General features: G+C 36.6%; 1 protein-coding gene across 1 annotated transcript; it reads left to right on the top strand.

The window, feature by feature from the left end:
• The first annotated feature begins 256 nt into the window (after window positions 1-256).
• On the top strand, window positions 257-13,859 carry LOC131508064 (transmembrane protease serine 11B-like protein). The gene is made up of 10 exons (XM_058723333.1): window positions 257-261; window positions 3,202-3,317; window positions 6,366-6,484; window positions 6,581-6,648; window positions 8,955-9,115; window positions 9,823-9,861; window positions 10,389-10,563; window positions 11,673-11,932; window positions 12,380-12,522; window positions 13,357-13,859. Exons 1-10 carry the CDS (start codon window positions 257-259, stop codon window positions 13,516-13,518), a joined length of 1,248 nt encoding a protein of 415 aa, XP_058579316.1. The 3' UTR covers window positions 13,519-13,859.
• The last annotated feature ends 567 nt before the right edge of the window (window positions 13,860-14,426 follow it).

Raw genomic sequence — 14,426 nt, forward strand, 5'->3', positions numbered from 1 at the left:
CAGTTCTAAAACAGATTGCAAAGATAAAAGAAAAAAATTGCCCAAATCTATATGAAGTTGTGTCCGGAGGTAAAGTTCTAAAAATAAAACTAGACAAAACAAGAAATGTACCAGTATATCCCCAGTTAAGACACTCCTAAGAAAAGTAATTCGTGAGAGTTTATGGGAGACAGAAAAGTAAGGAAAGGGTGTGGAGCAAAGATTAGAGAATCAAGCAGTGAGCAAAGTAGTCTTGGTGGAGCCAAATGCCTAGGAGATGAGGTAAGTACTTACCCATCTCTGAAAGGTGGACACGATTTTGAATTGGACAGTTAAGGAACACATGCTGACAATTTAAAGTCTTTTGAGTGATTTCAAACAATGAGACTGTGAAATTCAGGAAAGCCATGAAACATGGAGATAAATTAGTTGTAGTCAGAATGGAAACAAATGTTTGCCTTGGAAAGAGAAGTGTCGATTCTGTACTATGTTTTATATAACAAGCACTGTAATTTACTAATTCAGTTTCACAGCTTTGTTTGTTCCCTGTTTTCAGATAAATCCTAAATTAACCCCAACTATGGTTCCTCAGTTAACTACTGGTGTGACATCTCCATTTGTGTACTAGAAATTTAAATGTCTCTTAAATTCCAGATACATATCTCTTAGGCTTCATCTGACTCTCTTTTACCTATTCTTTACAAACATAGCTAACTAATTACCAAATTCTGACAAAGATTCTACTGTAAATGTTCTCAAATTCATCACTTTGTTTCTTTTCTTACTACCACAATCCAGAATGCTATCATTCCATTCCCATTGATTATATTAGCCTCTTTGCTCATTGGTCCTCCCCTTTCATTTTTCTCCCTCCTTTAAACTGCAGTTATCCAGACTGAAGATTCATCTTCCTAAGCACTGCATGTCCTCATGTTAGTCATTTCCACCAGATAAAATCAAAATCTCTTCTGATTAGCACTGAAGGCCTTCCAAAATTTGTAACCCTCTGATCTATTTATCCTTCAGAGTCTCATTGTCCTTGACATCCCTTGGCTTCATTTATATACTATTTCAACAAATATTATCAATAATGTGCTAGACACCACAATATGGCCTGGGTATAAAATAATAACATCATGAATAACAAATAATGACATGGGCCAGATGATAACAAGACCTCGACCAGAGGTGAAAAGACTGCCATGTAAAAATAAAAAATACTCTCAGTGTAGATCCATATTAGGGTGAGCCATGGAAGGCCTCAAGAAAGAGGAGATGACAGAGTTGAGGATAAAGTTTGAGTGGGGGCTCACTGGGTAGGCTTGAGGCAGACATTTTAGGCAGAAGGACCAGAGCGTGCAAGGCCATGGAGGTGTGGAAGAGTCTGGTTGTCTGTGGAACTCTGAGTAGTTTGAAATGGCTGAAACATAGATTAGAAACAGGCTGGGAATGAGATGAGATGGTGGAGGGCTTGTCTTAAGTCAGGGGCACAATTTATATGTGGAAACACGAGGAAAAAGAAGGATGTGGGGTACAGATGAAGAGAAGTTCACAAATGTGATGATGGAGTTGTAAATATTCTCTTCTGATGCTTTTCATTTTCTCAGTGGACTAGGAAGTAAGGTTACCAGCTAAGCTTGAGAATGGGGCAAATGGTGCTGGAGGTTTGAGGTAAAAAGGAGAAGTATGAAGTCATTTTTAAAGAGAGTGGAAAAAACTCCGTAGAGGATGTATTTAAAACAACAACAACAACAACAAACTTGTTCTCCTGGAAGTATCAACCCAATGTATTTTTATCTGAGACCTAATACATCATACATACTCCTCTCCAATGCCGCTTCTAATCTGAAAACTCTAACAATATGTCCAGCTATATTAAAGTTTTCCAGTTTTGCCATGAAGATAGCATACAGTTTAGTAAGAATCTGTATCACTAACAGTGTTAAACTGAAGATTCTCAGACTCTTTTGGGAATTTGAGTTAATTAGATCTGGGGTAGGATACCATAATCTGCATATGTAACAACCACTCTCAGGTGATTTTGATAAAGGCCATCCTCCAACCATACTTGGAGGACCCCCAATATTTAAGACAAAATCTCAAAACCTTTGTGTGGCAACAAAGTCCTTGTTGTTGCCTCCGTATCAGGATTTTCCAGAGAAACAGAAACAAGAGGATATCTCTTTCTGTCTCTATTTCCTCCTCCTCCTCTCTCTCTTTCTCTCCTTTTCTCTATCAATAGATGATAGATAATAGATCTATACAAATATATAGATACATAAACATAAGATATATCTATGTACCTAAGGTAGCTTCACACAGTTGTAAAGTTAGCAAGGCTGGAAACTCAGGCAGGATTTCTATGTCATACTTCCAAGGCAGACTGTTTTTTTCTTCTGATGAAAATCTCAGTTTTAGCTCTTATGGCCTTCACCTGATTGAATGAGGCCCACCCACTTGCAGAGGGTAATCTCCTTACAGTCAACTGATTAGGAATGTTTATTACAGTCACAGAATACTTTCATGGCAACATGTAGACTCATGTTTGACCAAACAACCTGGCACCATAGCCTAGCTAAAATTGACATTTAAAATTAGACATTACTGTCCAGCTTTATCTTTGGTCAATCCATGACAGTTTGCAGCAAGAAAATTGAATTCCTGGCTAGTAAGCTAGCAAGAAAGATGGACACTGCTCTCACCCAATACAGCACTTCATATTTGCCTGTGTTCTCTGGATATAACAAGGACATAATAAAATAGAATTGTGATCATAATTCAAAAATTATGATAAGCTTTGGCATAAACAACTTATAAGACATTTCTATTTTCCTCTCTTCTTCCTCCCCAACCTGGCAAGGTCTTCACTAGTTGATACTAACTCTGTCACTACCCCATTGGTCATGGGAGACAACTAGATGCTAAGTATAGATAACTTGACATTATCGTATCCCGGAAAAATAATTTCACAGCACAGATCCAAAGAGGTTTAATTGTAAATTTCTTTCCTTCTTTCTCTTCCTCCCCTTCCTCGTTTTTCTTTCTTTCTTTCTTACTTTTTCCCTTCCCTTTCCTTACCTTCCCTTTCCTGTCCTTTCTTCATATATCTTTTGCTACCCCTATGCCTAAATTGAGCCAATAAGGGTGAGCAAGAGTAAAGATTGTGTACTGTGACTTTTTTTTTTTGATATACCTTTTTATATTCATATCCTTTACTTGCAGACCAGTCACAGCTTCCCGTCCATCTTTGCCACTATGGATGATTGCACTGATTGTGTTCGGAGTGTTGGCAATCCTGGGAATAACCATTGGTCTCCTGGTTCATTTTCTGGCAGTAGGTTGGTAAAGAACACATTTTTATTTATTTCAGTTTGTTGTAAACTTTATTTACATTTCTACCAAAGACAAAGAGATAATTGCAAATAATAAATTATCTGTCTTCCTTTATTTTTTTAAAAGTTTATTTTATTTATTTTGAGAGAGAGAGCATAAGCAGGGGAAGGGGAGAGAGAGAGAGGGAGAGACAGAATCCCAAGCAGGTTCTGTGCTGTCAGCACAGAGCCCCAAGCGGGGCTCTATCTCACGAGCCATGAGATCATGACCGAGCCAAATTCAAGAGTCAGACACTTAACCAACTGAGCCACACAGGCACCCCTCTGTCTTCCTTTCAAATGGCCATCAGTGACCCAAGATCCCAGAAAGAAGCATTTGCCAAGCTCCCTATTGCAGACATCTTTTGTATATACACAAGTAAAAGAATATATATGATACAGCGACATGAATACACAGATAGACAGTTGATAGGCAGAAAAAGTAATCTACCAAGTTGGTATTAATATGTGTTACCTTGTAATTAAAATACTAAGACAAGAAAGACAAGAAAATTAGCATATGCTTACACTGCTCATTTTTCTCCCAACTTCCCAGTAGTTTGTTAGCAATATTATTCTTTTTGTATTCTCAACCTTTATAATACTTCATTTGCAATCATAATTACTAGATGTTTTCTAAAGAATACTATGGGAAGTGATTCTAGGGGTGGGACATAGGGAGTTTGCAGCTTATATTTTGATTCATCATCTCAAACATTCTCTTATGCAATCTGTTATTTTAACTCCATGGAACACTTGTCTTCAGTTTTTAACACAAGAAGCTGGGGTAGCCTTGAGGAAAGCTCCTTAATATACAGACTCTCTGAACTATAATATAGTGATCCTGACGTCTCTCCTTTGTTCATCCCAACTCACCTCCAGAAGGTTGCCTTAACCGGGAGATTAGAGCACATATAATAAAAATGGCACATTACTATGGATTCACATTTATTTTCACTGCTGTCATTCTGCAGGGTCAAAATAGGACCTTTGGAAATATTCCTTGACTTTTTTCCAGGCCCTGAAGTCTCATTACAGTAATAACAGAGTCATTGAGAATTTAGAAAAATCCTCAATGAACTCAGCTTGTGAGGAGATGTATCTCTGATATGTATCATTTTTCAGCCTAGTTTATATTTCACATTTGGGGGAATATTTGCTTCATAGTTTTTAGCCTGGAGTTGTGTCTTTCTTTTGTTTCCTTGGAAATGAGCCCTTTACCCTTGTCTTTGGGTGTTTTTATAAGTTAGAGGAAGGAGAACATAAAAGAAATGCCTTAACTCTGTCAGATTTAAATAGAAGTGTTCTCATAATTTATGCTTAAAATATTATCGCACTTCAGAACACTGCACAAAACCAAAACCAAAAATGTGTGTGTGTTTGTATGTGTGTGTTACATGTAAGTTGTAAGTTTTCTTTATAGAAATAACTTCTAAGTAATCAAGTCATGAAAAAGTCATAAAATAATTTCTTTCTGTCCCTTATCCATCTCAATTCATATTGGCATTTGAACCACTTATAGAAATGGGAATATTAATCATAAGGTGCAGATGTGCCTTATGGATATCTCATCCCTAAGGGTTGTTTTCATTTCATCAGGTACCAACAGATCTCAGTGACTGATTTCACAGTGACCTCAGCATAGTGAGCCATCTCTGTGGCTGAATGCTGTGTGGAATTAAATTGATACTCAATTCCTTGTTTTAGGGTATGGTTTCTTAGTCTTAATGTCTTAGACATTAAATGTTTAGTTTATGCACTGGCTCTTAGAAAAGTGCTCCATGCAGTTGTAATAAAAAGTTTGTATCTTGTCAATTTATTAGTCTACACTGAGGAATATTCATGGCAGCCTAATTATCATAGTAGGTAGAAATATTTAGGAATCTAAATAAAGAACTGAAAGATACACTATGAACACTGAATTATAAAAAAAAAAGTTGAATAGTTTAAAGATCTATGTTTTACTACTTATGTTAAAATCTAATAAGCTACCATTGCAAAGTTCGGTCTCTATAGTAAAAGATCCATGATCCCCAGACAAACTAACTATAATTAGCAATGTTGGTTCACAAATTATTATTCATTAACAACCCATTTTCAGCATTTTGTTTAGACATTTCTGGCTTCTTTTTTTATCACACTTCTCACTGTAAAATATTTTCACCACTTATAATAGAAAGTCATATTTCATTTTAATTGTGGTGCTTTCCTTCTCTGCATTTGTATAGAACCTGCAATTAGATGATTAATGTTTTTCATTATATCCTTATTAGTACCTTGTGTAATGATTTCAACCATATTGAGCCTGTCACTTCCATCACATAGTCTTCAAAAGCAATGATCATATTGCACAATAGTATTAATATTTATTCAGTGCTTACTATACGCTAGGTGTTGTTATATAGCATCTAGAATATTTCTAAGTGCTTAGTATCTATCACATATTAGAGGTAAGATATATCACATGTCTTACCTCTAATAGGTATCTTAGTATCTATGAGAATTTAAGAAGGAAATAAAATGGATTAGGTGTAGTCTTTGTACTCAAATCGAATTTTTGTTGATTCTTGGCTTTTAGTATCCATATGATATTAGTCAAGTTACTGAATATCTCAACACCACATTTTTCCAGAAAAAAAAGGGGTATACTTCATATGTTCTTTTATAAAGTATCTTCTCATGGTACATACTTAATAAATGGTAACTATTTTTACTCATACTTTAATAATTATACGACAGAAATCTCACTTACAGTATATAGTTCTATCTGTCTCAATCAAGATATTACTCTTCTTGCTGACTTTTGTCTATATCTATATATGCTGCATTATTGGTCCCGTAAACACTTTTCACAATGCCCAGGATATCTAACCGGCTGTGCCAGAAAGATTCACAGGCTTTATCAATGTCTAATATGAGCACAATATTTACTAGTTGATTTTACTATGTAATTTGTATCTGCATTTGAAATCCATTTCACCTAAATAATTCTTGGATGATGTTTTTATCTCACAGAAAACACGACTTACTATTATCAAGGTAGCTTCGAAGTGCTGGATATCCCATACAACAGAAATTATCAAAGAGAGACATCACCAGAAAATAACTATCTTAGCAAAATTCTTGAGACTAAGGTAAACTGGCATTTTCCTATATTTATTTCATTGTTAGTTCTCTGAAATATAAATATATTATTGGAATATGACGTTTGATTCTGTTCTCTTTAACAGATGGTTGATGCATTTCAAAGTTCTAGCATTTACAGACAATATATCAATTCTCAAGTCATCACACTGGTGTAAGTAACTAATAATAGCAGTTAGAAAAGAGATCAACTCATTCATACATACATATTTCAAGCACCTCTGTGAAATGTCACAGTCATTAGCCAATAAGTTACTAATACAGTATTATCGTAAGTTAAATGCCAGACTAATTGTTCAATATAAAACCAAAGCAAAGATGGGGCTATCTAGTTTTATCCACTAGATCTATTGAGAATGTGTTATTCATATAATGCATTAAATTATAATTGCCTCATCACTCAAGCTTCTTAAGTTTTTATGTCTAGCAAATAGTAGGTGATCCCTTAGACCAATGTTTGATAGTCTACAATTTTTATTTAGTAGTTGTGTAAATACAGACCCTGTTTTCTCATGTCTTTCTTTTTCCTTTTTTGGTCTTATGTAAATCTATTTAATGACTCATGTCCTTCTACTTGCAAATCAGCCAGACACCTTGTGGAACTACCCTAGAGTTCTTTCAGGGTAGAAAAGAGCATATCTACATCAGGCTTTGATGTCAAGGAAGTCCTTGTAGTCACCATAACAAGAAGTAAAATAGCTATCGTATGTGGGTTTAGAGTAGCACGTAATAGCAGAGGGAGGCCTAGAACAGAAGTTAGGCAACTTGATTCCAGTCTTTACCACTTAGTAATCCCAGAGTCATTAAATCACTTTGACTCTATTTACCTCTCTGTGAAATACTGTCATAGCACCTTCACTGCCTCTCTCATGTAAATGCACTTAGGGTCAAAGAAGGTAATGTGTATGGAAAGATTTGTAAATAAACACATTTCCAGTGAAGGCAATTATTGCTTTTACCTTCATCAGTGTCACCAGCTATGCCTGCTCCTGGAATTCATGGGACTCCTGGAATTGCAGAACACATCAAGATCTCCACTACAATTAACCTTGAGAGATGATTTTAGTATTGGAAAGAGATGGGAACTAAAATTGAAGGGCCCAGGTATCTTTCAGAGAAGTCTGCAACCACTGCAATCACTTCCAAAGGAAGCGATGGAGAGGCTACAGGACAGACGTTTTCATTTTGACACCCCTTTCTATGATAATCAAACCTGCATGAGCTGAGTGCTTCCTAGCACTGATTACTGATTTATATGCCAAAAGGTTAATCATCTGTCAGGGAGAGCCAAAGCATAAAAATGCCACTTTGGACACTATCCTCAAAGCTGTTTGACAATTCCTACATGTCCACCCGTCACCTTCTTGGGTTGCTTACCCCTATCTGAATTCCAAACAAATCTTCCCTGAATGCCATGGTCAGGTTCATCTTCCTCAAGCACAGTTTTATTCAACAACTTCTCTTTACTTCTATCTCTTGGCTCACATTAAAAGTCCTCCTCCATCTGAGCCCAATCTCTTAGACACTGCTGTCTCTGTGACTTGGCACAGGGAGACAAAACAGTGTAAAGACTCTGGGTTATAGAGTCAGTTGTACTGAATCTGATTTGAGTTTAGTAGCTGTATAATCTTGAGCCTATTAGGTAACCTGTCAGAGCCTCCGTTTTTCCTTGTCTACAAAATGCAGACAATGACACCCATGCTGCAGGCTTGTTGTGAAGTCTAAGTGTGACAATAAATGTGAAAATAAGTACCTAGAACACAGCAGATCCCCAGTAAATGCAAATTAATTATCGCTATCCAGTTATTCTGGAGTGTTACTCTTCTTCTCTACCTGATGAAATTGTCTGCTTGATGTTGAAGTAGTGATAAAAACACTTTAAAACCCAGTGTGTATGCCACCTCTTTCATGAAAATTTCTCTAATTCTTTAAATAAAAAATAACTTATCCTTCCTCTATTTGCAGATAAGACAAAATAAATATTATCCCTTCTGCCTCATTTATTGTAGTCATTTGTATACATGTCTAATTTCCTAGAAATCTGGAAATTCTTGGAGGGTAGGAGCCATGTCTTAGTCACGCTTGCATCACCGACTAGCACCCATTCCAGTCACTTGTCTATAGCAGTTGCCCAATAAATGATTGATGAATACATGAATAAGCGAGCCCAGTTCTCACATGATATTTCCACCCTGTGCCGCAGGCCTTTCCTACTTTTCAGATTTGTAGAACTACTTGTCCTCTAAGATGAATGCTGTAGCTGCTTGCATACTGTCACCAGGTAAATGTAGGCAGATGGATGATCCTGTGATTAACCAAAAGTGAAGGTACTGCACAAACCCATAAAAAGACAGAAGATATAAAAATATGAAAGATCAGGGAATGAGGAAGGAAATGCTATTTTCTTAGCAACATAAGAAATATGCTTATCTTGTTGAAACATACTTATCTTGCTTCCAGTCCTCATAACAACAGTCTAACTGCACATATATGGCTGATATTCAAGGCTCCCAGATCAATGAAGGAAAACACCAGAAGAAGAATTGAAAGTGTCTTACATCAGATGCTGAGAAACCACGCAGGCTCTCTGACTACAGATCCTAATTCTCTTAGGCTCAAGGGTAAGCTTATGAATTAAATAGGAGCAGTGTTATTTCATCTTTTTATTTCTAACATATATCACAAGTACCAGGAACAAAGCTGATCCTGAATTTTTTAAATGAATAGGCCATTATTTTATTTCAGAGCAATAATTTGTATTCTTTGTTACTAAAAACATTATAATCAAATCATAATAATACCACACTTTAAAGCACTTCTGGGAGAAAAGCTGCTTCTGATTATAAAGCAAATAGTAAGACTTTGAACAGTCCTTATAAGTAACAGTGTGTCTTGTATATATTTTCATGATCTCCTATAAACTTCAAAAATATCAAACAATCTGCCATTACAAGACAGGTCAGTTTTTAAGTTATTTTTGTCTACTGACAGGAATCAGTTTCACTTGTGGGTCTTTTTGATCTTCTAAGAAAAGATACTGACCGTTTTCCACCTTAGATGATAAAAATTATATTCCAATTAAATAAAAATGAAGTCTCTCATTTGGAGCTATGGAAGTGGTATTTCCATATCATACATTTGCATATAGTAAAAGAACAATTCAAATAAACCAATATTCTCTCCTTTCTACTAACATTTTCTCCTGAGATTCAAAATTATTTCTGACCTCCTCTCTGCTGAACCTAGCTAGCATCTTACTCCATTGGCTCCAAGGTCAATGGCTTATGCTAGGTATTATATTTACCATGAGCTTTTTGTTCTATTTCAGAAATCAGTAAGGTTGATGCTGAAAAGATTATCAACAACCGTAAGTTCAGATACTTCTTAATTAAATGTGTGAGATGATCTAAGACATAACAGTCAAGATTTGTTACTGTTGGCTAGTCATAATTCTAACTAGGTACCTTACATACAACTCATTTAATCCTCACAACAACCCTAAAGATAGATATTATTTATTATCATCCCATGTTACAGTTGGGGAAACTGAAGCACAAAGAAGTGAAATAATTTGCCTAAATTCAACCAGCTTGTGAATGGTGTGGTCAGAATTCAAACCAGGGAGTCTGGTTGCAGAGCCCATGGACTTAACTGTGACTTTATCTGCCTCCCAGAGCTCTCATATTCTCCAGGTGCTGAGGTATCTTGGAGATACTGTGCTGGGTATGGAGGTGATCTAGGGGTTGCTAGTGATTCCTTTGCAGATTACATCCTGTTCTCTTCAGTGCAAGATATTGTCAGATAGAACCATACAAGAATAACTCAGCTCAGTTTCTGCTTTATAATCAAACAAGTGTCTTCCTACTCTCAATGGAACAAAACTGACTCTGACAGGCTGTGGGACACGAGCAAGGATGTCAGCTACGTATGATAGAATCAAAGGAGGTTCTAATGCTCAGAAGGGAGAATGGCCTTGGCAAGCAACTCTCAAAAAGAATGGCCGACACTACTGCGGGGCATCTTTGATCAGTGAAAGACACCTGGTGACTGCAGCTCACTGCTTTCAAAAGTAAGTTCATCATGTTGCTCAAGGATAGGGAGACCAAAGACTGGAACTGGGCCAGTTCACACTTGTTATCTCAGTTAATTATCAATAGCTCTCGTCTCAAGTGTCCTGGTTTGGAAAACAAACTATATGGGAAGCCAATCTAAGATTTTCCTGCGTTACCTGTAAGAATGGGAAGAGTCATTCATTCTTGATATGGCATTTTTTTCTCACATGATTCTTATCTCTCATCACTTTATACTGCAGACATCCTTAACTACTCGTAGTTGCTAAAACACATCATCCTGTTTCATAGCTTCCTCGCCTTCTGCACATACTATCCCCTTCTCATTTTTTAGGCAACTCTGACCCAGCTCTATGGTCTCACCCAAAATGCTACTTTCCTTAAGAAATATCTGAATACTACTTGGCAATGAGAAAGAATGATATATGGCCTTTTGTGGCAACACGGATGGAACTGGAGAGTGTTATGCTAAGTGAAATAAGTCATACAGAGAAAGAGAGATACCATATGTTTTCACTCTTATGTGGATCCTGAGAAACTTAACAGTAGACCATGGGGGAGGGGAAGGGGAAAAAAAGATAGGGAGGGAGCCAAACCGTAAGAGACTCTTAAAAACTGAGAATAAACAAGGGTTGATGGGGGGTGGGAGGGAGGGGAAATGGGTGATGGGCATTGAGGAGGGCACCTGTTGGGATGAGCACTGGGTGTTGTATGGAAACCAATATGACAATAATTTTCATATAAAAAAAGAAATATCTGTTCCCTAGAGCATGCAGATTTAAGTCCACCTGTTTTCTTGTCCCACTAATTATACACAAATCACTTAAGCAATTAGAACTGTCTGTGTTTATGCCCATCCTTCGTTATATTTAAGTTTCTGGAAGGTATGGCTATTAATTTTTATTTCTATATCCCCACTGCTTTACACAGTATATGGTATAGGGAGGGACTCAAACAGTTTTTTAATTTATGAAAAAAATCAGATTGTATCACTGCTAATGAGCTATGGCACAAGGGAATATTAATGTCATTAAAAAGTACAGTAGATGAAGGCCATGCTTCTACTATTTTGAAATAAATACAAAATATATAATTTTTGCTCTTTCAGGACAAACAATCCAAAAAACTATACTGTCAGCTTTGGCACCAGAGTAAATCCCCCTTATATGCAACATCATATTCAACAAATTACAGTTCATGAAGACTACCTCCCGGGTGAACATCATGATGATATTGCAATTATACAGCTCACCGAAAAAGTCTTATTCAAGAATGATGTACATCGAGTTTGTCTTCCTGAAGCCACACAGGTTTTTCCACCAGGTGAAGGAGTTGTTGTTACAGGATGGGGAGCACTTTCATATAATGGTAAGTCCAGTGAAAATTTAACAGTGTGTCAGTACAAAAGCAAGAAAAATGGTGGGCTAGGCACAGAGTCAAAGGCATCATTTACTTCAGGATGCCTACTTCTCCCAGGCAATATCTCAGGAAATGATGCACATGGACTTATGGCTTTGCAAATTGCCTTGGTGTGGAATGTTCTGTGGAGACCAATTGATTTTAGAAATTCCCTAACCTGGAGAAACTGAGATAGTTCTGGTTCAAAGATATAAGAAGAGAGATAAGGACATAGAGAGGCAATATTTAACAGATTTCAAATGATTCTTTGAAGATGTCCTTTCCATTGGTTCAGGTGAGGGAAATGAGTAGGCAAGAGTCAATCAAATACAGGTTTTATGCACAGAAGACAGAGCAAGTTTTCCATCCTGCTCTGTTTTAGAACAGCTCTTTTACTAATTTGTATACTTCCTTTAGGTAAATACCCAGAGGTACTTCAGAAAGCATCTGTGAAGATTATTGACACAAATACCTGTAATGCTCAGGAAGGATATTATGGTATGGTATTGGACACAATGCTATGCGCTGGGTACTTGGAAGGAAATATCGATGCCTGCCAGGTAAGTCTGGACACTAGTCACATTGACCATCAGTTACAAATAACTGCTATTATTTTATGAAAGTCATCAATACAAAGACAATTTCTATGCTTCAGTTAATTTGCATTTTGACAATCCTGTTAAACTCTTCCAGCTAAAGTAATTCTCCACTACACGCAATATATGTTTATAAGTGTTTAACAAACACTTAAATTGGACTTACTCTGAGCCCAGCACTGATTGAAGTTTTTTACAAATAATTCATTTAATCCTCATACAACATTGTGATGTGGGTACTATCATTATCACTTTATAGATGAGAAAACCGAGGCAGAGGAAGGTAAAGTGATTGGCACAAGATCACACAGGTAGTAACTGGGAGAGCTGGTATATAAGCCAAAGTAGTCTAGGATCACAGTCCATAATCTTAATCACATTTCAATAAAAGATCAGTCTCAGAAAATTTTCATCTACTTCCAGCCTATTTCTCTTTCCTTCTTAGCCTCCTCATGGCTAGGGTTCTGGCTACTTTTCTCAGATATAAAGCCCTGTTTTCCAAGTACATCTATAATATTTGCTTCCCAAAAGCTTTCTCTTAGAACTAGCTAACTAGTTTCTCATAGAACTAGATAACTTATCAGTTCATGCCTGCAAGGTTCAGGTCAACACCAGAGTCCCAGAGAATATAATCTGGCCAAAAGTGAGGTTAAGGGTGATTCAGGGATTTACACCATACATTTTCCTATGGTCTGTATGAAGGATGAGTCACAAACTTTATCTGGGCTTATCACTTAGTGTAAGTAAAGTATCTGGAAATTAATTCTCATAATGATAAATATTATTTGTCTTATTTAGGGTGATTCTGGAGGACCACTAGTTCATCCTAATTCTCGAAATATTTGGTACCTTGTTGGAATAGTGAGCTGGGGAGAAGAATGTGGTAAAATCAATAAGCCAGGTGTCTACATGCGAGTGACTGCCTACCGCAACTGGATCGCCTCCAAGACTGGTATCTAAGAGAAAAGCATCTTGTAGCAACTATCTGAAGTCATTTTCACCTAAGGTCACTCCCAACCTTAGTTAACATGCATTTTAAATTAGTGTGTACAGTGGCTGTTTTGAAAGAACTGTGGTCCTGAGGGAGTATTTATGAACTTTAATTTTAAGCAACTTACAAAACAACAAACCGAATGTTTAGTCCAGAAAGGCCTAAGCAAAGAAAATGCTCCTATCAAAAAAAGGACTATTCCTATTTTACTATTTCATGAACCCACATCATGGCTATCTCACCATAGAATAAAGCTCTTAGTTTTAGTCATTCAGACTTTTTTCAATCATGAATTTATATATCCTCCCAACTCAGTGGCAGCGCTGTGAGAAAGTGGAGCCAACCCCTTCTGAGGGCTGGGTTGGAGCATGCTCTATCTGCCCTCATGTCATAGCTTTTGAGGAAAGGGTATGGTTGTGAACTGACTCTGGTCAGAATTTAGGCACTGACTTAGAGTCTCTCATTTGAACAGGGGTCTTGATCAGCTCTTAAAATCACTGGGAAATAATTTCACTGTCAGTAAAACTAGGCAAAATACATTTTAGACCTATAGAGACCATGTACACTAATTCTTCAGTGTTGATACAGGTTTTTGTGGAAATTCCTCACTTGCAACACATATAAAAATAAGTAGCTATGAACCATGAAATGTACAATGTAGTTTAATAAAAACAAATTTAAAATCAGACTATCTTTGCTCAACGACAAATTCTTTCTTTCTCTCTTTCTCTTTCTTTCTTTCTTTCTTTCTTTCTTTCTTTCTTTCTTTCTTTCTTTCTTTCTTTCTTTCTTTCGTGTGTGTGGTTTTCTTTGGTTTGGTTTTATTCTTTAAAAAATTTTTTTTTTAAGTTTACGTATTGTTGACAGAGACAGAGTG

The sequence above is a fragment of the Neofelis nebulosa genome, chromosome 3 (assembly GCF_028018385.1).
Source record: "Neofelis nebulosa isolate mNeoNeb1 chromosome 3, mNeoNeb1.pri, whole genome shotgun sequence".
NCBI lineage: Eukaryota > Metazoa > Chordata > Mammalia > Carnivora > Felidae > Neofelis > Neofelis nebulosa.